At 37.2% G+C, this 22,888-nt stretch overlaps 1 protein-coding gene across 7 annotated transcripts; it reads left to right on the top strand.

The window, feature by feature from the left end:
- Positions 1–1,442: 1,442 nt before the first annotated feature.
- slc12a7b (solute carrier family 12 member 7b) lies at positions 1,443–22,860 on the top strand. Of its 7 annotated transcripts, none has more exons than XM_077736052.1 (26): positions 1,444–1,749; positions 11,379–11,473; positions 11,586–11,717; positions 11,807–11,953; positions 13,096–13,150; positions 13,229–13,359; positions 13,435–13,676; positions 13,765–13,976; positions 14,157–14,324; positions 14,415–14,513; positions 14,736–14,793; positions 14,949–15,123; positions 15,198–15,316; positions 15,419–15,517; positions 15,886–16,005; positions 16,288–16,392; positions 16,634–16,802; positions 16,875–17,070; positions 17,147–17,316; positions 17,416–17,547; positions 17,636–17,743; positions 17,989–18,105; positions 19,047–19,222; positions 20,049–20,063; positions 20,789–20,922; positions 21,032–22,860. In XM_077736052.1, the coding sequence occupies exons 1-26, from the start codon at positions 1,554–1,556 to the stop codon at positions 21,121–21,123; spliced, it is 3,462 nt and encodes a 1,153-aa protein (XP_077592178.1). In that variant the 5' UTR covers positions 1,444–1,553; the 3' UTR covers positions 21,124–22,860. The 7 variants fall into 7 exon arrangements, with proteins under 7 accessions (XP_077592179.1, XP_077592183.1, XP_077592178.1 ...); XM_077736054.1 differs by lacking the exon at positions 1,444–1,749 and adding an exon at positions 5,079–5,595; XM_077736058.1 differs by lacking the exon at positions 1,444–1,749 and adding an exon at positions 8,507–8,734.
- The last annotated feature ends 28 nt before the right edge of the window (positions 22,861–22,888 follow it).

Here is a 22,888-nt window from a genome sequence, read left to right as displayed (position 1 = left end):
ATCTGTGGTTGAATAACACATGAAGGATGACATCCAAATAATGGGACACCACAATGACCACTAGCATAATAAAATGTCAAGTAATGTACATTTTTTACAGCTTTTTTAGTGCTGGAGAGTTTTTCAAAGAACTATGGTTACATATCTATCAATGTAAATATAATCCAAGCCAAAACTGACTTAAATTCAGCTGTTATTTACCACTTGCAATTCCCTCTCCACCGCCTCTCTTCATCTACATAACTCTACTGCCGGCTGTCTATTTTAAATGTAACATGCTTTCAAGTGATTACTGTTTAAGTGGCCTATTGGATTCTTTCCAAAATAGTTTTACTTGTGAGGTTTTGCTCAACTTTAAAAGAAAATGTTAGCCTGCCAACATTGTTTACAGGCATGTTTAGCTTTGTAATCATGAGTTAGGATTTGTATTTTAAGAACCTCATTGTTATTTTTGAAGGAATGACTCACTAGTTTCTAATTGGGAACTGTATCTCTACATTGCTACGACACCCCTGGGTAACTTACTGTACGTACTATTTTATTGTTGTTCAAGGCACCTTTCCTGTACAAACACTTCAAAGGCTATTCCTCACATTTATGTATTTGGAAATGCAGATCAATATTTGGAAAGCCCCAAGGCAGACAACAAACAAATACAATTAGTTGTACTATTTTTCCATAAGTATACTTAGGTATTTCTTTGTAGTGGTGATTTTGTCTATTTATTGTTTGAACTGGAGATTAACAATAGCTTTTGGGTGCCACATTTTTAAAATAAAACCTTCACAACAACTTCCAATTTGTTTGTAAGACATGCCAGGGCATGTCCTACATTGTGGCTTCAAATTATGGGGATTATGTGGGTAAGTGGCAGGGTTGTTATCAAAGGATAACACATCGTTGCAGTAAGTTGAATTTTAAAATTATAGATGGGTTTGTTAAGCATCAATATGTTTTTCCCGTGGGTGTAGTGGACTACATATTTATTTCCTACCTATTTATTGACTTATTTGATTACTTCAAGATGAACATTTAAATATCATTATGTGTAATGACAATAAAGGCATGATAATTCACATTGACGCACTTAAAACTACTTTGCTAACCGATTCCTGTTCATAAAAATTAAATAAAACGCTTTTATTGTGATTATTCAAGTATAATGAGATTTAAAGCTTCACCATGAAATACACAAATAAATAATAATAATGAACAATAAGGGGAAAGTGTTTAAACCTTTGAAACATATTTCTTGCCAGGCAAAACGAAGATTTTAAATTTATAAAACATTTTTCGTGATGTCACGGTCGAACTTTATTTGGGTGCGCCTAAAAGAAGGCGTGGCTTGGCCAGATGATTGACAGCGCTCCCCATCCTTCTCATCCAATGATGGTCTGCGGGGGGCGTGCATGTGCATTACTGTAATAAAACCTCTGATCAACTAGTGAGCGTGGGGGCTTATTTGTTTGTGTTCCCCATTAGAATCCCTGTTTAATTCGCCATTTTTCCACTCATTAAGGGCCCAAAACAAGGCGTTTAACAAAGGAAACTACATGGGGGACAGGTTTGTGGTCGTCCCGGTTGGAGCGGGGGGAGAGGTCTTCATCGAAGGGCAGCGATCGCACTCTGTCGCCGGCGATGATGGCGGGGTGGACGGACAAGAGTTGGATGATGACCCGGTGCTCGAACCACAGGATCCCAACGCTGCGGTGCCTATTCTGGAGTACAATAGGGAACCCAATAAATATGGTAAGTAAGCCTGGACATTACTACACTGTCCCAGTTCTTTATCTCTTCTTACCACTCTAGGATTAGCCGTCTGCTATTTATTTTTCTTTATCTTTCTGTGTTGTGGAATGAAAAGTGCTATGACGCCTGTGTTTTATTTTGGCAAAGCAGCAAGTCTGCATAATATCATCATGTTTTATTTAAGTGATGGGGTGAAGGTAACTTTTTTGTAATTCAACAAACTGGAAAATAACAATTCAAAGTGGTGTACATATTAACAATATTTGAATAATAGTTTTTTTCAGTGTGGAATCATATTTAAAATGTGCTTATCTTTATACCACATTCAAATGAATACTACAAAATGTCCATGATCAAATTTGATCCTGGTCAAAAATATCCTTCCAATAATTATCTATATCAAGCTCAGATTCAATGTCAAGTTATATCAAATTCCAGTAAGCTCCAAATTTTATGTGATGCTTTTTAAGGTGGATTTTGATCTCACAGTTGTAACCTGTTGTATTTTGATATATATTGGATCTAATTCATCACTTCATAAATATATTATATATTCACTATCAAGGCAAAGTCATGTATTCTTAGTGTAAAATGTGTTAAAAGGATCAACTCATTATTAATTAAAATTGAAAGCCGCAAAAATGTGTACTCACCAAAAGTGAGTGACACACTGTAAATTGTGCAAGCGGATATTACAGTTTGAGTTCTTTCTTACTTCCTGGTGTAAAAACACATTGGCCATATTCTACTGGGCAACTATGATAGACACAATTGTGGTTGCAATCATGTTGCAGCTATATAAAATAAAATAAAGAAATAATATCACAATGGTAGTTCCATTTAAAAGATCATCAATGTATGTTTGCAATGAATGAATGCATGAATGAATTTTCTGGTCCCTTACAGCTTTAGATATGTCAGAAGTATTGCAATTGTTAGAAGAATCATTAATCCAAGAGACATTAGTCACCGCAAAGATGAGTGATTTTGTGATATGATCTCGCTAAATATGTTGGGATATGTAAGTTATGTAACTGTATGGAATATAAGATGCACATTATGTTTGCATGCATGTGTGTGTATGTATTCCTATTTCCAAAGGCATGCACCTTCGGTGTCATATGTTGTCCTCTGCTTTATTTGGGGACCAGCAGTCAGGACACCAACTGGGCCTTGACGAGCAACTCTGATCCAGGGTTTGTTTGTCCTCATTTTGCATCATATACATTTTTTAAGTTGATTTTGTATTGATGCAAGTTCACATGGAATCTTGTCTCATCTATTTTTCAGCAAAAGGCTTTTCTATAGGTAAAATATGAGAAAATTTGATAGTGAGGGCGTTATGAAGAGCAGGAGTGAAATCAGATTTAATATAATCCAATAAAATATAATATTAGAATAAAAATTCACTCAAATATGGTAAAAATGCGGCAACAGCAATACTTCACACACAATTAGAACAGGATCAACTATTTATAATGCCACCAAAGAATAATGTACTATGAGGTATAAATAAACTGGCATTCCTATAACTGTAAATGTGATTAAGGCTCTTGAGCATTTGCTCTATGTTGAAAAGGAATTATTAATATCTTGGGCCAGTAAGCGTTCATAAGATGTGCAGTCAGTGGCTATCAGATTTCAGAAATGTGTAGAGAGACGTATCATATGTCTGGATGAAGAGACTACCGGTAAGTCTTCTTGCCTGTTCATGTCACGAGCTGTTGAAATGAATGTGGTAAAGTTAGGCCAGTGTCACCTGAGGTCAGAAGGTCAATTGCTCAAATAGTTAACTCGATCTCTTTTTTTAAACACTGGCTGAAATTACTGTCCATAAATTATCATGGCACTATTGGGCCTGCAACATGGGATAATATCGCTGCCATGCAAGAGTGATTTTCCTCCTTTTTTCTAGATTTTGTCCTCCTTTTTGGAGAAGATGTTGCTGTTATTCCATCTACGTCAGTCAGCGCTTAAAGAAATTGATTTTATACTTTTATTAATATGTTACTGGGTGATCAGTATATATGACAATTGTGTTCCTTGTTGATGTTGGGCGGGTCAATGACCGTCAACTGAGAAACGTTCAAATTGATTGAGCTGTGTTGTCATGGTGACATTGTATGCTACAGTAATTCCATTTGTGTCCACAGGAGGGCAACAAAGCATCATTTCACAGTAACTGCTATGTGCGTGTGTATTAGTGAGACTTTTGTAGCAGAAGTTCAATTGTGATGTCAACTGTGTAACAATGGCCTCATTTGTGTTCCATATGTAACTTTTGGATACTCATCCTTGGATATATCATAAAGAAAATGGGATAAAAAAAGCCTAAAACTAAAGATGTAACTAGTAATCAGAGATGTCTTCATTGATAAAATATCACAATTTCTTGCAAAAACACTTACCATTTTAACCCTTTGCATGTATTTAATTAAACATTCCAGAGAGAACACAAAACGTTCCAAAGATTACTAGTTCATACACAAAAGCACACTTGTCACTACACTGCATTGTTGTAACCTCAGTTCTATATATAGATTTTCTTATCCTGGCCTTGATATATTGACTGTCCAGGGGTAGTCGGAGTGTCTGGCCACTTGGTCACCCAGTTACATCACTGCTGTCTCAAAAAAAAATGATGGGAAAAAAAAGCATTTAGCATGATTGGTTATCATATCTTAAATATTTTTTCATTTTTATTTTACCACTGAAATGACTTTTCACCTCAATTGAAGTCAGGTTTAGTACAATAGTTGTGAAAGTTATTATTATTAGTAGTAGTTAGTAGTGGCAGTAGTGGTGGTGGTGGTAGTGGTGGTAGTAGTAGTGGTCATAGTAGTAGTGGTCATAGTAGTAGTGGTCATAGTAGTAGTGGTCATAGTAGTAGTGGTAGTAGTGGCAGTGGTCATAGTAGTATTAGTGGTAGTGGTAGTAGTGGCAGTGGTCATAGTAGTATTAGTGGTAGTGGTAGTAGTGGTCATATTAGTAGTATTAGTGGTAGTAGTACTAGTGGTCATAGTAGTAGAAGTAGTAGTAGTATTCTTACTATTTATATTATTCCCCATTTACAAAATGGATAAGTATGGTGGATCAACTAAATGTTTGATAAACCATGCTTTTTACAGATTTGCCCTGCCCACTGTTAAATGCTTTTGGAGTCAAATAACACTGCATAGGAAGTGAGGAAATATTATCCTCAGTGTGAGTCCTTGTGAAGCAAAATTTCCTCCTGTGGAACACTCTGGACTTCCTTCTCTCTTTGAACAAATGCTGACTTTGCTGACCACTGTCTTCAGGGAAAGAAAACAAGTCACAGGCTTGCTTTCGTACACACGAGGACAAGTTTCATTTGTGGGTTTTTTGTTTTTATTTTATTTTTTTGTGTTGTTTGAGTGAGTGAGTGTGGTTGTTTTCCTCTTTTTATGTGTGTGTGTGTGTGTGTCAGTACTGCCCCTTCACAGGGGCGGGACAACTCTGCTCTTCCTTATTGGGGTAACGGTTTTGTGGATTTCACAGCCCCGAGCAGTCTCCCACTGATACACAGAACTTTTGAGATCCTGGAAACCTAATTGTTTGGAGTAAATAAGAAAGAAAAAGTCTTTTTCCAGATAAAGCATCAAAGGTAAATGTGGAAAAACACAGCTGGACGGTGGAAGGGAGTGGACCGAGAAGGAGAGAAGAACGCTGTGGAAAGAGGGAGACATTAAGAGGAAGCACATGGTGTTAAAATGCCTACTAATTTCACTGTGGTTCCTGTAAAAGACAGCTCAGGAAAGGCAAATGAGAGGATTGAAGAGGAAGATTTAAATGACAATGAGTTGAACGAGAACGGAGAAGCTGCAGGTGAGAGCAAATGTTCTGTTTTGTCTTGTGTTTTTTGAACTAGATGGATGGTGAGTATACATTATTTTAAGGTATAGATTTAAGTCTTTGTGCACATTTTGACGCAGTCAGACTGACTTCATAACTAGGTTCAAACACCAGTTTTCCCTTGATGTACTTTTATCTTGGTATGCTGTTTTCCATTATCAGTTTTCTGGGAGCAAAAACACACAAAAGTACATTCCAGTATTGAGGACCCTACTCATCCCTGGGTGTGTGAATAACTTGTTATCAAAACAATTACATGATGTCTTAGTTCAGAATGACACAATCACAAACCAAGCAACAAATGTCACAAGTGAAATCTTCAAAAAGATACATTCAGATTACTCTTGATGAAGCAAGTCTTCTGACCTATAATCAATATATTTGTCAAGGCAATGTAAGATAGGAGTGATTCCTATTGTCATTTTCAAATTTAACTTCTATAACAACTAAGTCAATAATTTGTTATTTGCTTTTTTTCCCCTAAGACAGGTGAAGTCACGAAACAGGTTTAGATTCAAATGAGGGTATGACAGCATGCGGTTGGATCTTGAGCATTACTGAATGGTTTTCAAATAGCATTTACTGCTATTGATTATCCTCCTGCCTGGTTTCCTGTTGGTTGAGTTGGGGGAGGTGAGACACCACCCTATACTGAGAGTGCTGGTCTAATTTCTTCCCTTTTTGTCTGGTTCCCCTTTCTTGTTAGTTTTTTACATTGATTTATTGTTGGGAAAGTCCCGTTTATGTTCCAAGATGACCTGATGTTTTTCATCATTACACTACAGTACAGCAGAACTACACTATACTTTTAGAACTCCATATTGTTGAGGATAAACTGAGGAAAAAACCTGGCCTGCACTAAAACTGTGACATTAATTTACAATCCTAAATCATATGCATAATCTACATAATTCCATTGTTGAATTTTTTAAAGCAACATTTCTTTATTAAAGGATACATAAGAGCACAATGGTATTTTTATCATTAGTAGCAGTAGTAGTATTAGGATCAGATAGTTTCTTTAGATTTTAGAAGGATGATAGATACAATCAAATGTGTCATTGGCTGAAAAAAAAAACGGATTATAGATAAACTGCATTTTTTTGAGGAAGAAAAGGAAGAGAAAAGACCCAAATTCACAGCAATCAGCTGTTTCTGACTGGTACTTCCCATTTCCATTGGACAGAGACGTATATACTCCCCCTCCTCCTCACCACTTTGCTTCTGCCAATGTGGTCTGCATGATAAGACACATTTTGTTTATTGCTTGCTACTTTTGAAATTGTACTATACATTCTTAGTCAGTTGGTCTCTGCAGAAGGCCGTTTTAAACACCCAAAAGTCAAAGGTTAATATGTCTCTTAGTGATTTTAAATAAATGTAAATCATTAATCATGGTTCAACTTAGTGGTCACGTATAATTCTTAATTTGCTCCTCAGTATTTCATTCTTCTCTTTTAGAACCTTGGTTAATTTCTTACAAAGTCGAAAGGAATTGCAGTCATTCCCCAAATGTATTGTGCTGATACGCCCATGCAAAATGACATCATATATTTATAATGTTGGACTTTTCTTTGTATTAGTCCCAACTCTATTGTTTTTAAAGAGAGAGTCGCAGTATAGGTCAAATTAACTACTGTAGTATAGTCACATTAAAAAGCCTGAGAAGTCCCCAGTACTCTGGCATGTGTTACATAACTTGTTTGCTTATGGGTTTAAGGGCGGAGGATTTCATTAAATGGAACCCACATCCACATGCACTCAGTCACACTGAAATTGTAACCATCTGACATCAAGTGGAGCTTGATACGATTAAATCCTTCTTATGGAGTCATTTGTGAGACCCTCTTAAAGCCATGACACTTTAAATAATACTATCTTAGACAGATGTTCAATCATCAAACAGGATAGAGACTTAGTAAACATTTTAAGTTGTAGAGTCAGTTAACAAAAAAAAAAAACTTCAACGTTCGACAAGACAAACTGAATTTCCTTGTTTTAAGATGTGCATATTTTGAATTTTATTGAATTAATATTATAATAACAAATGCATATTTTGCTTCTTTGAGTTTCACTTTTCCATCCAATGTCACTTTTAATATTTATTGGCTTTTTCTTTAGAGAAAAATGGTAGTACAAGTTTTGTTTGCTTGATTTCTCACTGCCAACTGAGAGAATGGCCACAGAGCACGTTTTAAAGGTCTGTTTAGGTAGACAGCCCTGAGGTCATACCTCAGTATCTCACCTCTAAAACAAGCCAATGCGCCCCAGCATGGGGCAACATACTCACCTGACTGATAGTTAGGTTGCAGCCAGAAGAGTGAAGCACAAGTCAAAGACTATTTGGCTAAAAGCCAAGCCTTGCTTTATGTACTAGCCCCAGTGTGACTTCAGTGTTTTATAAAAAGTTCAGGCTTAGTCTAATCTAGTTAAGTGATTTGACTCAAGTTCACATGCTCTAAAACATACAGATAAATGAGTAGCTAAAACAAAGGCAGGTTCATTACAGTACATCTAACAGCTCAATGACTTGATTTTCCTCAGAAAGATTCCTATGCAATAAAAAAATAAAAAATATTAAAAATTAATTCAAAGAATAATGCATTTCTGCAGGAAATCACCATCCAAGACACTTTTACTTTTCCAAAAGCCTTCACTTTCTTTTGCTCCGCTTATTCAGTATGTGCCGTGACACATACTGTAACGTACTCAAGTGGTAATGTGAGTAGAAGGGATGAGAAGCTCAGGGTGATTGAGGGAAAGCATCCATGTGAGCGTGCATGAGGGGCGCGTGCATGCTGGTTGGTCTCAGTGGGAGGGTAAAGGGTGCTTTGTGATGCATGGCTGTCGCTGACATCGTCATCGCAGGCCATGCATCACACACACACACACACACGCGCGCACATAGCCAGTCACAGAAATAGCTGATCCTCACATTATCCACACAGCATAGGCAGCATTCCTGTCTTCTGCACCTCACAAACAATTTCATTATACTTTGGAACACTATTACTGGAGTTACTTTGGGACTGCTGTTTGGACCCCTCCTCTCGTGAACCTTTTTAAACCCTGCTCCTCAAAATGGAGCAAAGGGGAGGCTCTCGTCGGAGGGGTAAGTTTGATATTTTTCTTCATATTTCATTTTTTTGCCATTATAGTTGAACTGACTGATATGATTGGTGTATTGATGTTCCCTGATTTTTTTTTTTTGCATGGAGTAGTTTGTCACATCATTTTTAATAGTGCAATTTGGTGTTTCTCAAATGATGGAGCAAAAAAATCATTAAAAAAGACATATAATGCTGCTGAAAAATATTTTTTAGCTAATAGACAATGCTTGAAAAATTGTCATCTGCTTTTTATTATTTTTTTATTTTTGTGTGTGTCCACTTCACTATTATTTTAAATTGACATGAGATAAAATTAGTCTTTAAAGTCCAAATTGTGGTAATATTTTTCTTTAAAAAAAATGAATGCAAAATATACATGCACATAAGAATGAACATGATTTCACATATGATGATGGTTCATTTGGTAAAAAGTAACTTTATTATAGTTTTAAACACACACAATGATGCCAAGGTTATCATCCATCCTTCTTCAAACCTAAATTGAAAAAAAAACTGACTTTTGGTCCTTGACATTTGTGAGTTAAATGTTGATGATGAGTGCCACTTCCGTCTTATAGTTGCAGAGTGCGCCATGGGCTAACTCTGGTGGCGTTAGGCAGCTTAGGCATCATCACACTGCACAGCTTAGCCGATATAAATAGGATGCCTGGTCATTTATTACCACAATGACCAGAGAAGCTGACCTAACCATTAGCAGATCTTCAATGTTCCTACTAACTGATGACGAACTTATACCAATCAGTAAGCACTGAACTAATGGATTTTATCTCTATCCTAAGCTATTCAGTGCCTCTTTTAATCAGGGATGTCATCATTAACATAAAAGTGATGAAAAAAAAATACCTGTCAGGTGATGAAATATTTTTGCCTTTATGAACAGAAGTCACTGCATTCCTTTGCATTTAAGTTTTTAAAATAAGATATTCCAGTAAACACTATTCCCTTTACTTCCAATATGTAAAAAAACATACAAATTGAATGTATGAGCATCGCCTGGGTTAAATCTGGTTGACGTTAATTTACAAGAAACACTAACCTAAGTAGGCCCAAATACACATAAGGACACTTGCCATACATTTACATATTATGCCAAAACCTTATTACATTTTAAAAAATGTTTTATATTACTGCTGATTACTGTAATTAAAATATTGATAAACTTGTTCAGCATTAGTAATTTACATCAATAAAATCATTTTGGTTTTGGTCAGTATAGCTAAATCCTTTGCAGTTTTATTTGTAAAAACACGAGTACTCCAAATTTCTACAGTGTGAAATTGTCAATGGCGTTGCATGGTACCTTTTCTGTACAATCCATTTTGCTATTAAAATGAGTGATGTGGGATTTGACTTTTAGATGATTACAGTTTGAACCTGCCTGTCTGCCTGATTCATTTAGTCTCAAAAGACTAAAACGTTAATTTATGATACTTTTGGGGTAATATTTTGAATTTACTTAATTGGAATACCTCTGTAAACCCTGTTGTAGGATGTTAATTTATTTCTTGAAAGTTATCTGTGTCACAGTTTCATTTCCAGCATGCTATATTTTCAAAAGCAATGAGAGATGGAGAGATTTAACAGATGCACTTTAAATATTTAAAAATATTTCTGTAGGGAAGTAGTATTTTTCCTGTTTTCCTTAATACAGCTAGATTTACGTTCTAGTACATTTCTTCTTTAGTTTGCGAATTTGCAAGGCCAGCTCTCGGTCATCAGGACTTTTGCAATGCTGCATGCATGTGTTGACTGATGTGTTAAACTGCTGACAGTACACAGCATCTCTCTCCTGTTTGTTCTTATGTCTTTGTGTACAGTGGTAGACTGTCAGTATTTATGTAACATTATATAATGTACATTTCAAAGCATGAGCTCATGCAAATGCCATCAAATGTATTTACGATTGGGTTCATACTTAATGTTTCTTCTTGTGTTATAAATGCATTAACTATGGTATTTTGGCTTTGCTGAGAGCATTTGCTGATGCTGGAAGTTTTGCTTAGCTCCGATTACAGTTGTGATTGGTCACTGAAATAGCTCCTGACAGAGAGGATGGGGTTTGAACTCTGTATATATTATTTGGAATGCTAAGAAAAAACAATGTTAAATTTAAGATTACCACTCTTAAATGATGGGTGTATTCATATTACAATGATGCTGTGTAGGTCAACAATAAATGAGACATTTAGTTAGAGTTTAACATTTTATAGTGTACATTTTTTGTCATTGAACAACTGCTTTAAAGTGGTGCAGACTACAAGGACATAGTGACTTTCCCTGTGATTAAACCAGACTAAGCCGCTGTGCAAGCCTCTTATTCCTCGTGCATCTGCATCAAACAGTGAAAGATATCCATCAAATCTCCACTGCTGTTAGATTTCTATAGGCGTTGCCTGGTAAAAACAGCACTTTATAGAGAACATATCTAATATACCATGTCTGAGTATCAAAAACAGTAATATTTTGCAGGATTAGCCAGAAACAGCCCAACTGTTTTTGTCTTTAAATTTATTTGCAGTCAATTAGAAAGCATAGAAAGAAAAATGTTATAGGAAATAATGTAATTTCACTGAGGAACATGATTTTTTTTAATGAATACTAAATATAAACATACATTTTCTACAGGTGATGGTGTCCCAAAGGAAAACAGTCCCTTCATCAACAACACAGACAATGACAAAAGCAACAGTTATGATGGCACCAACATGGCACTTTTTGAGGTAATTGCTTTTTATATATCTCTCATTGCATATATACACACACAAATACAGTTCATGCAACAAGTGTTAACTTATTTTGCATGTTATATCCTTTGTATTTATTTCATTGCAGGAGGAGATGGACAGCAACCCCATGGTGTCGTCACTTCTCGATAAACTGGCAAACTACACCAATCTCACCCAGGGAGCCCAAGAACATGAGGAAGCCGATGACGATGAGGGTCCCAAAAAGAAAGCAGTCAAGGTAAAACTGGAATATCTTCATCTTTTCTATACACAGTACATGTTTGAATTCTAGGAATTTGTACTATGACATATCTTTCTCGTCTTTAGAGTCCTCAAATGGGAACTTTCATGGGTGTCTATCTCCCCTGCCTTCAAAACATTTTGGGGGTCATCCTTTTTCTTCGCCTTACCTGGATAGTCGGCACGGCCGGGATTTTGGAATCTCTGGCTATTGTTGGCCTGTGCTGCTCATGTGTGAGTATTCAAAAATGTTTTTAAAGGTATTTTATGCTGAACTTGCTGTTTTTAACTTATTTTTACATAACATAAAATCAATATACCAGAATGCAGACTTTTCCACTACATAAAGTAATATTTCTCTTATATCAAGAGATTTTAAAGCAATCATATGCAAGATTATATATAAATTCATGTATATATGTGTTCTGTCAGTTGCCATAATGAAGGCTTCCCATTTCTACTTCTGTGTTTATCACATAATTCCCCCATCTGCAATGTGCACTCTCACACTTTTGCCGATATTACTCAATCCCGCGTCAGACAATGGATTACTTCAGATTAATCAGTGAAAGTACAAACAGAATCCTTGGCAGGGAATGATTTTCATCTCTTTCCTGAAGAAATGTTTCCTGACAAAAAATGGATTCACATTTCTTTGGCCTTTTGTTCTTCATTGTTTGTCCACTATAGCCCAGCAAAACAAAAGAGGAAAATTAATATAGCTTTAAAAAAGAAGTTGTATTAATACATTAAAAGAATTACAATGAAAATAATTACAAATGCAAAAATGTGAAGCAAAAGAATCTATCAGAACGTTTGAATAGATCTAATTTAAAGTCCCTTTTTGTCTAAAAGAATTTTTTTCTTTGCCTTAATCAACTTCCCACTTTGTATTTTTCTCCGTGCCAAATTACGTCAGATATTCCTGGTAGAGTGCAAGTCAGTTGTATATCTGCTTTGGATTTAAAAGGGAGCTAGTGGTAAAATTACCAGCTAATTGGTTTTTCTCCAGCTTGTCTGCCGTTTTAAACCGGATGGCCAACGAGAGCCGGAGGTTTATCTTGGCCGTGGATAGTCACGGCTTTTCTTCTGTTGCTCGTGCTCTAGTCCAACTCCTCTTTTTATTATTTATTTACTTTTGTTTTTATTTCTCAATGTCACCTTTCCATGTTCACCATCCTCTTCTTTTGTTATTGTTTAAATTAAGAGAGGATAAGCAAGGCAGAGAAGTTAAACTCCACGTCTGTTATCTTGTGACATGTCCTTCCTCTTATTGATAAACTATTATAAACTTATTTGTATCCAATCACCATTGGAAGTGATTTACAAAATAAACCTTTTAAGATTTGTTTTGACAGAATAATTTGTTGTTTCAGACCATGCTGACTGCCATATCCATGAGTGCTATTGCTACAAATGGTGTTGTGCCAGGTATGATTATAATCCTAAATTAATTATTAATGGCTTGACATGTTTTCCCATCTTTAACTTTGACTTTTTTGTCCATAGCTGGAGGCTCCTACTATATGATTTCCAGATCTCTTGGCCCTGAGTTTGGTGGAGCTGTAGGTCTCTGTTTCTATCTGGGTACAACATTTGCCGGCTCCATGTACATCTTGGGTACTATCGAGATTCTATTGGTGAGAAAATAACACTGTGTACTCTGTGTAGTACAAATTTTGGAACTCAATGGTGGTCTCCATTCCCCTGTTTAGACCTACATTGTGCCTAAGGCGGCCATCTTTATAGCAGAGAAAAAAGAGGATGAAGTTGATGCCCTACTCAATAACATGCGCGTCTATGGCACATGCTGCCTTACGCTGATGTCTATTGTTGTCTTTGTGGGGGTGAAATATGTCAACAAACTCGCCCTTGTTTTCCTGGCTTGTGTCATTCTCTCCATCCTTGCCATCTACGCCGGAGTTATCAAGACAATCTTCGAGCCACCCGACTTTCCGTGAGTAAATTATACACGAATACATGTATATTCTCAGTTGGGTTTGAGTCTGTAAATATACTTTACTCTCTCCTCTTTGTTGTTATAGTGTTTGCATGTTGGGAAATCGTACTCTGCAGAACCACAACTTTGATAAATGTTTCAAGATGGAAATTATCGATAATGTGACAACCACCACACAGCTGTGGAAGCTGTTCTGTGATGGACCTGAGTTAAATGCTACCTGCAATGAATATTTCTTAAATAACAATGTGACCCAGATTCAAGGCATCCCTGGACTTACTAGTAAAGTTATTTCAGGTTGGTTGACTCATTTGGGGCAGTCAATATTCTCTGCTATTTTACTTTTATTAACATTGTAGTGATTTAACAATCTATAGCTTCTCAATTGATTTATACTTCATGCATTGATCTGAAAGTCTTTGCATGGTCATGTAAAGGCTTTTCTTTCTGAATTTATTTTTTACTGCTTCTTTTCAGAAAATATGTGGTCAGTATATGGCCCTCTTGGCATGTTAGTTGAAAACAAGAAGTTGCAGTCTCAGGGAGCAAGTGATCCCACCCAAGACATCTATCTGCCCTATGTTGTCAATGATATTGCCTCTTTCTTTACATTGCTTGTTGGGATTTACTTTCCTTCTGTCACTGGTGAGTGGAGTTTCTTATTTAAAATTTTGTGGTCAGCATTTGGCTGGCTATGATCTTCATAAATCCATTTTTGTTGTTGTTATTTTTCAGGTATCATGGCAGGTTCGAATCGATCAGGTGATTTGCGGGATGCCCAAAAATCCATCCCAGTTGGAACCATCTTAGCTATATTTACCACCTCAATCATCTGTATCCTTTTATGTTTGACTGATATTGACATTCATAGTTTGACTGACTGTCAGTTCTGCTGATTTAAGCAAATACACTCAATTCTAATCCAACTTTAATGTTTTGTTGAGTCCCATTGACTTTACTTAAATAAACCGTAATATATACTCAATATTAATTCAACCAGGAAACTTTCTATAAATTATTTTAGACTATTTTGTTCTCCTTAACAATTGATATCAGATGTAACCTGTGTCGTGCTATTCGGCGCATGCATTGAGGGTGTTTTACTACGGGACAAGTAAGACTTAAAAAAACATAGCAATGTTCTGCAAACATTTCAAAATCATTTATTGGACCAACAAGTTCACATTTCGTATTTCTTTTTGTGTAGCACAGGATGTATTTTTATGAGAGGCAAAGCATTAATTATAATACAATTCATCTTTTTTGTAGATTTGGTGATTCTGTAAAAGGCAACCTGGTTATTGGAACACTATCTTGGCCTTCACCATGGGTCATCGTCATTGGTTCCTTCTTCTCCTGCTGTGGCGCTGGCCTGCAGAGTTTGACTGGGGCACCCCGCTTACTGCAAGCCATCGCACGAGATGGAATTGTACCTTTCCTACAGGTGAGACACACACAGACCCTTGCTAATAAAGCAAACAAACCCCTTTAATTAACATTTTTACATTGGCTATTCAGGTATTCGGACATGGAAAAGCTAACGGAGAACCTACCTGGGCTCTCCTACTTACCGGTGCAATCTGTGAGATTGGAATACTCATCGCCTCTCTTGATGCTGTGGCTCCAATCCTCTCAATGTGGGTTTTCATTTCCCTCTACCAGAGCATTGAAGAATTGGGTCATAAAATGGCAATCAAAAAGATGTGGAGCTTTTATTGTGTTATTTGACTATCTTGCAGGTTTTTTCTCATGTGTTACCTGTTTGTCAACTTGGCCTGCGCAGTTCAGACTTTACTACGAACACCAAATTGGAGACCACGATTCAAATACTACCACTGGTCAGTGATCTGTAATCTTGCATTTTATAGACAACAATATGGGATAGTTATGAAGTCCAGGGAAATCTGTCATGTGGTTCAACTATCTTACTTGTTACATTTATGGCCTATTTCTCTTCCATTCACTCTCAAACAAAAAAGCATCTCCATTAAGATTAATTCCACAACAAAGGTTGCACACAATACCACTCGGTAACCTTGCGTTCCGAGACTGTCATTATTTCACTCCCATTTAAGCCTCTCAGCTGTCCATTCTGAAATGGGTTTATTTGTTTCTCAACTAATGAGGCAAAAGCATGACACCTTTCTATAAATAGATGGATTTTGTAATTAGTGGTGGAGAAATGTTAATTGCTTTTTCATTGTAGGACTCTCTCCTTTCTGGGAATGAGTTTGTGCCTGGCTCTCATGTTCATTTCGTCTTGGTATTATGCCATATTTGCCATGGCCATCGCTGGCTGCATCTACAAATACATTGAATACAGAGGGTAAGTTTTTTTAAAATGTTTTTACTTTATCAGAAACCAAGAACATTATTTTCAGATAACTGCAGAATAAAAAAATAAATAAACAAACAACATAGCTGTTGGTAGGAAGAGTTAAATATTTGTTGGAGGTTATAGTCCGGAAAATATGGTATATAGTTTTTGGACTCGTGCATCATATGTCTTCATAGTAATTTATAACTGTGAAAGCATGCATTTTGTTTTATTTTAAAGACAACTCACAGAAACTCCCAGTTCAATATTATTATGTTTGTACTTTAACAGTGCAGAGAAGGAATGGGGTGACGGCATCCGTGGCCTGTCCCTAAATGCAGCCCGTTTTGCCCTCATTCGTCTCGAAGAAGCTCCCCCACACACCAAAAACTGGAGGTATGTAATTTTTGAGTTTGTCAGTCCAATCCTGTGCAAGACTTCCAGGCAGAATTCAGATGAGATTGGACTCAGCCTCTGTTTGTATAATCTCATTGTTCAATATTTTATTCACCATAGTGATAACCTTCATACATGCTGAAACTACCAATTGCACATATTCTTGGAATTCAAGAGAACATTCTGAATTTAAAGCAAGTTGCAGTGTACAATAGATGTTTTTCTGTTTAAATGAATTCAGGCCTCAATGTCTGGTGCTCCTCAACCTGGACTCCGATCAGGCAGTGAAGCATCCACGCCTGCTGTCTTTCACATCTCAGCTGAAAGCAGGAAAAGGCCTAACCATAGTGGGAAATGTATTGGAGGGAACCTTTCTCACTAAAGAGACAGAGGCAAAGAAAGCAGAGCAGGTATAATAAAGATTGTACATTCTACACTGTTTACCCTTTTGAAAATTCACTCCATCTTGTAATCCTCTACAGAACATCAAGTCTTCCATGACAGCAGAGCGGACGAAAGGTTTCTGCCACGTTGTCGTTTCTTCCAACCTCAGAGATGGCGTCTCCCATCTTATCCAATCGGCCGGCTTGGGAGGTATGAAGCATAACACAGTCCTGATGGCTTGGCCGGGAACTTGGAAGCAGTCCAATGACCCACAGTCGTGGAGGAATTTTACAGGTACAGGGACATGATGAAACTTATCAAATGGAGTTTAGGAAGAGGTTCACTTTCCTTTCATCCTGTGCTCATCTAGAAACGGTTCGAGAGACCACATCTGCTCACCTGGCTTTGCTTGTCGCTAAAAATGTGGACAGCTTCCCCACCAATCAAGAACGGCTGGGCGAGGGCACCATTGATGTGTGGTGGGTGGTTCACGATGGAGGCCTCTTGATGCTCTTGCCGTTCCTGCTGCGACAACATAAGGTAGTGCCTTTGTGAAATGACTCAAATATGCCGCAAATTACGACGTTTAATTGTACTTGAACATTGATTTTCTCCTCTTCCTTGAATACCTTCCCTCAGGTTTGGAGAAAGTGCAAGATGCGCATCTTCACTGTGGCCCAGATGGATGACAACAGTATCCAGATGAAAAAAGATCTCCAGACTTTTCTGTATCACCTGCGGCTGAATGCAGAGGTGGAAGTGGTGGAAATGGTAAAATAGGTTTGAGGGCTTGCCATGAATTACATTATTGGTTCTTCAAATTAAGTGTTTTTTTTCTTGTTTTTGGTAATGTGTCCAGAATGATAATGATATCTCAGCCTTCACCTATGAGAAGACTCTGGTGATGGAACAGAGATCTCAGATGTTGAAACAGATGCAGCTATCCAAGACAGAAAGGGAGCGAGAGGTAAGGTCCACTAATATTTAATCAAATTTACTTAATTGCCTTCATTGTGGTCTTTGACTAGTACTACTACTTTTTTTTAAAACATAAAATACACCCGATTGGTCGGATCAGCATGACAAAGAATTAAAAACACAACTTAGATCTCAAATTTATGTCCATTCTTAGCATCCGCGGCACTCATTAACGGTTGGCCCCTTCTGCTTTTTATCTGCAATCACGTTTCGGGGCAATGCCACACTACTCAGATTCAGAGTATCACTGACGAATCACGTAACTCAATCCGAAGGAAGAATCCAGGTCCTGCCGAAGGCGCAAGCCTCAGTCGGCAGGCCTCTCCAACGGAGGACACGCAAGAGGATGAGGTAGTCGTTTTTGTCCAACCCCAGTGTCCCTTCCAACTGTGGCCCCGGCTTTCACAAAGTGTGTGATCAGCCATACTGAGCTTTAATGACATCATATTATTATATAGTGTACTCAAGAGCTCTATGTTGCTTTGTGAATACCAACCCGTCACACCCCAAGACTGCAGCCCAAACCCCATAAAGCCTATTAAGCTTGTATTTATATCATCCCAAAATACCTCTGATGAAAAAATGGACAGTACTGTTACCTAAGCTGACCTATTTGTATTTATCTCAAATGCACTTTAAAAAATATTTTGTGCTCATTTATCAACTTGATTACCATTACCGACAATGTAAATGGAATTCTCATTGGTTTATTTTCCTCATAAACTGACAGCAATGTCCATTTTATCATAGTGTGGTTGTCCAATGAGAAATACTTAAGTCCCAGTGTTCGTGTTTTCAGGTTTATTCATCCAATTTACATAACTATTTATGGGGCTGTTTTAGTTTGTTTTGTAGTTTTTTACATACCTAATTTTAGTTTTTCTCATTGTAAAAGAGGGATATACAGAGTTGTCACCCCCAATTAGACCGCCTCCAATAATTGTGATGACTGTGGTGAACAACCCTTTTTAATCAATACCTTATGTAGTAAAAGAAAATTAATTGTGGAATTTTTGGAACTTCAGTCCCATTGTCTTGTGTTCTTGGTCTATGTTTCATGTGTTTTTTATTTATATTTTTTTTTACCCAGTGACGTCCTCTGTTTTTATCACTTAAATAGATTACTTTATTTTGCATAGGTTTCTTTCTTTATCATCCACTCTTCTCATCATTCATTCTCTTTCCCTCTTTTGTTCAGTATCCTCTCTCATTCTATTCTTTACTGTCTGACCTCCTCTTCTTCAACCTAATATACATAATATACATTTCTTCCCCCAATGTGTCACCCTCAGGCCCAGCTCATCCATGACAGAAACACGGCATCCCACACAGCCAGTAACGACAAGGCCGAAACTGGCCCGGAGCGAGTTCACATGACCTGGACCAAGGATAAACTTTTCACAGAGCGGAACCGCAACCGCGAATGCAACGCCAACGTGGCCATGCGAGACCTTTTCAACATGAAGCCGTAAGTAGGCTATTACTAACGCATGAATGTTTGAAATATGGTTAGCTGTTTATTGTAATAGTAGCACCCACCTTAGAGTCGTTTTTCCACAGAAAGTCCAAAAGCTTAGACCTTATTTGCTTGGAGCTAATTGTAATTAGTCCTGTCAGGTATTTGCACTTCTGCAAATTTTCAGGTCTTCTGCAGAAATTAAAATAGTCTTCAAAAAACAAATCAAGGTTGCATTTAACCTGTAGTTTTCATCACAAGCACTAGATGTCATGGTTTAATATTACTCACGGATAAGAAACTTGCATTTAATTGGATGTTTAATTTTTTTCCCCAGCAGTCAGCAGTGACATTTATTCATAGCTATTAAATACTACAAAAGTAGTGATTTGCAATATCAAGAGAATTAACAATACTACTTGCAGAATCACATTTTTCCCATTAATTCCTATTTATAACTACATAAAAGTAAATACAAGTATATACGTGTTTCATCCAGTTCTGGAAATTCAGCATACATTTAAGTGCATAATTGATTCGTATAAATAAATACAACATCACGAGAACAAGGCATGTGGTTGCTGCCAAACCAGTTAATGAGTGAAATAGGACAAGTTTGCATGGCTTGAACTCACGCATGAGGCGTGTAAAGAATTAGTGCACGGCGAGCCCACTCAAACTTGGTCTACTCTAACGTGGACTAACTCCTCGTCTCTTACTATGAAGACATCTCAATGCAGACGTGTGTCAAGCCTTGTGGGACAGTTTGAAGCTTTCATAGCTGACTTTAGATGCATTTAAAGCCTGTCTCTGTTCTGTCCCACTTTTCTCCTTCTAGAGAGTGGGGGAGCCTGTAAGTTCTATTCTATTCACCGTAATTTGCATGTGTGTTTGTGACACTGTCCACGCTTTCCTTCAACTTGTGTGTGTTTGTATTCCGTGCACGTGCATGAGAAGGCCTTGATTAATGTGTGACAAATTGTGTTTTCCATCTGCCATTGAATAGATAGAGCCAAACTGATTCAGTTGTTGATAGAAATGTCATACCTAAAAATATTTCTTATATTGGTACTGTTTCGGACACTTAAACGTGATATTTAAAAGGAAAAAAACTATGGAAAGCAGAATTGTGTCCTCATTTTCATGTCATTTGGTTTGGAAGTGTTTGTTTGTCAACAAACACATCAAAATTCAAATTACATTTGTTTTTGTGCTTGTTTTCTTTGGGCCGCCCACCACTAACATGCATTCAAGGCTAAATGTTGTCGCCAACACTTTTACTTATACATAAATATTCATTTGGTTAGCTTAACAAAAGTTTATATTTGCAATGTGGACTCATATTTCAAGGTCAGCAATCATTGCACATTTTTATAGAAATTGTAAACATTTGGAATATTCATGACCAAACTATAAGCAAAAAAAATAAATTGGAGTTAACATTAAAAAAAAATGGCCACCACTGTGAAGCTCTTGTATGTTTTCTTTATGTATTTCTACACAAATATACAGCTTTATTTATTATTATTTATATACAATGTTCAAATTAAATTGAATTATTTACTCTTATCTGACCAGGAACCAAACCAACGTCCGTCGCATGCACACGGCCATCAAACTGAATGAAGTGGTGGTCAACAAGTCCCAAGGAGCCCACCTGGTTCTCCTCAACATGCCCGGCCCACCAAAGAACCGAGGAGGAGATGAAAACTGTATCCTTATCTGCACCTTTTTTTCTATTTCAAAAGCTCCCCTTGCAAAAATCCAGGTTTTAATCCCATTTCTAATCAAAACTACACACTTTAACTCCCTTCTTCTCAGATATGGAATTCCTCGAAGTTTTGCTTGAGGGTTTGAACCGTGTCCTTCTTGTCCGAGGGGGTGGACGCGAAGTTATCACCATTTACTCTTAGAAGGGCCGATGCGAGAGAGAAAAAAAAACTCCCACACCGTTCTGCACATTGTCGCCTTCAATACCAGTCACCTGACATTTATTTTGAAGGGGAGGACGCTTCATGGAGTTTTATTGAGATGGGATGGCGGAATCGCGCGTTATGATGGTTATTCAGCAGGATCTCGGGGAAGGAGGAGACATTGTAGGCTGGCGAGAAAGCGAGGGAGCTCGGCGCGGCCCGTCTTTAGGCCGTAGCCCACCCGCGGGAGAAAACCAAAAAAATAGAGCATAGACACTTTATATTTTTCATTCACTCTTGACGAGGTCATTTTGTTTTATCGCCGTCTTTCCCTCGTGGTGATGTTCTCAACACTCATTGTCAGATGATGTGGAACTTTTCTCTGTTAGGCATAAACTGTGCCTCAGTAGAGCAAAGCATCATGGGTAGTTTTTTTGTGCTGCAAGTCTGTGAGTGTTGACTGTTGCTGGCTATTTATCATACACGCAAACATACTCATTTTGATGATTTAGTAATGGCCAAAATGTATTCACTTTATTGCGTTCATCATCTATATGTTGATACGATGACATCATCATTGGCCTTGACCGCATTTTAAAAATGGAGCACAAATGGCATTTTATATAAACTGACAGACTTTTGCACTAAACATAAAGTCATGTGTTTGCTACGTTATGACTCGGTCACGTCAATATGACACTGTTTGCTTTATATATATTCAAGCTTTGAGCACCAGAATTAATTAGATGAATTGTTAAAACAAATAGATGAGAATCAAAATCGATAGATAGGAAGAGAAAGTGCCAAAATGATCAAGAAACTCTTTTGGGAGGAAAAAAATATATGAGACCATGAAAAGAATGTTCAGGAAATATAACAGTTTCAACTTTTACACACAAAAAAACATTATTTTCAGCTTCACAGTTTCTTTATATTAGCAGTATTTTTCCAAGTGATGAAAGGTGTATTTTCCTTTGTCGGAAAATGTAAAATTTGTCAGTCCTGTGGTCGTTATCACAACATTTTGTGTTTCGTTCGATTACTGTCGTATGGTCCCGTGTAGTTTTTTTTTCTTACGTGAATTGAACCTATTTTACTTTGCGTGTCTGTTGATTTTTATCAAAAAGAGGCTGAAAGATGAAGTACACGACGTATCTACAGAAAGCTCTATTTTACAGTACAGCTCATTTTACTGTGTTCAATTCACCAGAAATTCTACCTTAAATAAACATTGTCTAGTCCTAAGAATCTAAAGTGATTAAAATAGACTCGTTTCAATACTGTTACTGATCTCAGTGGCACTAAAATGTAATCTGTCGTTTACCTTAATGAGGAAAATAGGTGGTCAAAAGAGTGGAACGGAGCAGTAGATGTGTTTCACATCTTAGTAAGTTGGGAGGTGACTGGAAAATGTTATCTACCTCAAAAGGGTCATGAAGACAGAGTAAAAAAGATGTGGAAACACATTGCGGTGTCACTATAGAGCAAAACATGTAAGAACAAGGAAAAAAAGGCCTCAGATACAGTGAGGTGAACAGCAGAAGTGTGTGCCTGTGTGTATGTGTGTGTTTTTGTGTATGTAAGAGGTGAAGACTGTTGGTGGTTCTGCTGTCGTCTTACACTCACTGCTTGTGGGCCTCATAGGTCAGGATGTCACTTTGTGGGAGCACGTAGAGATGGTAGCCCTGTAAATTATATTTGTGCCTCTTGAGTAACTATTAAAAGTGCTGAAATTAAGACCTTGTTGTCTGTGATTGTCATTTGC

Source organism: Stigmatopora nigra, chromosome 16 (genome assembly GCF_051989575.1).
Source record: "Stigmatopora nigra isolate UIUO_SnigA chromosome 16, RoL_Snig_1.1, whole genome shotgun sequence".
NCBI lineage: Eukaryota > Metazoa > Chordata > Actinopteri > Syngnathiformes > Syngnathidae > Stigmatopora > Stigmatopora nigra.
Note: the sequence above shows the minus strand (reverse complement) of the source record. Positions and strands in the feature narration are given on the sequence as shown.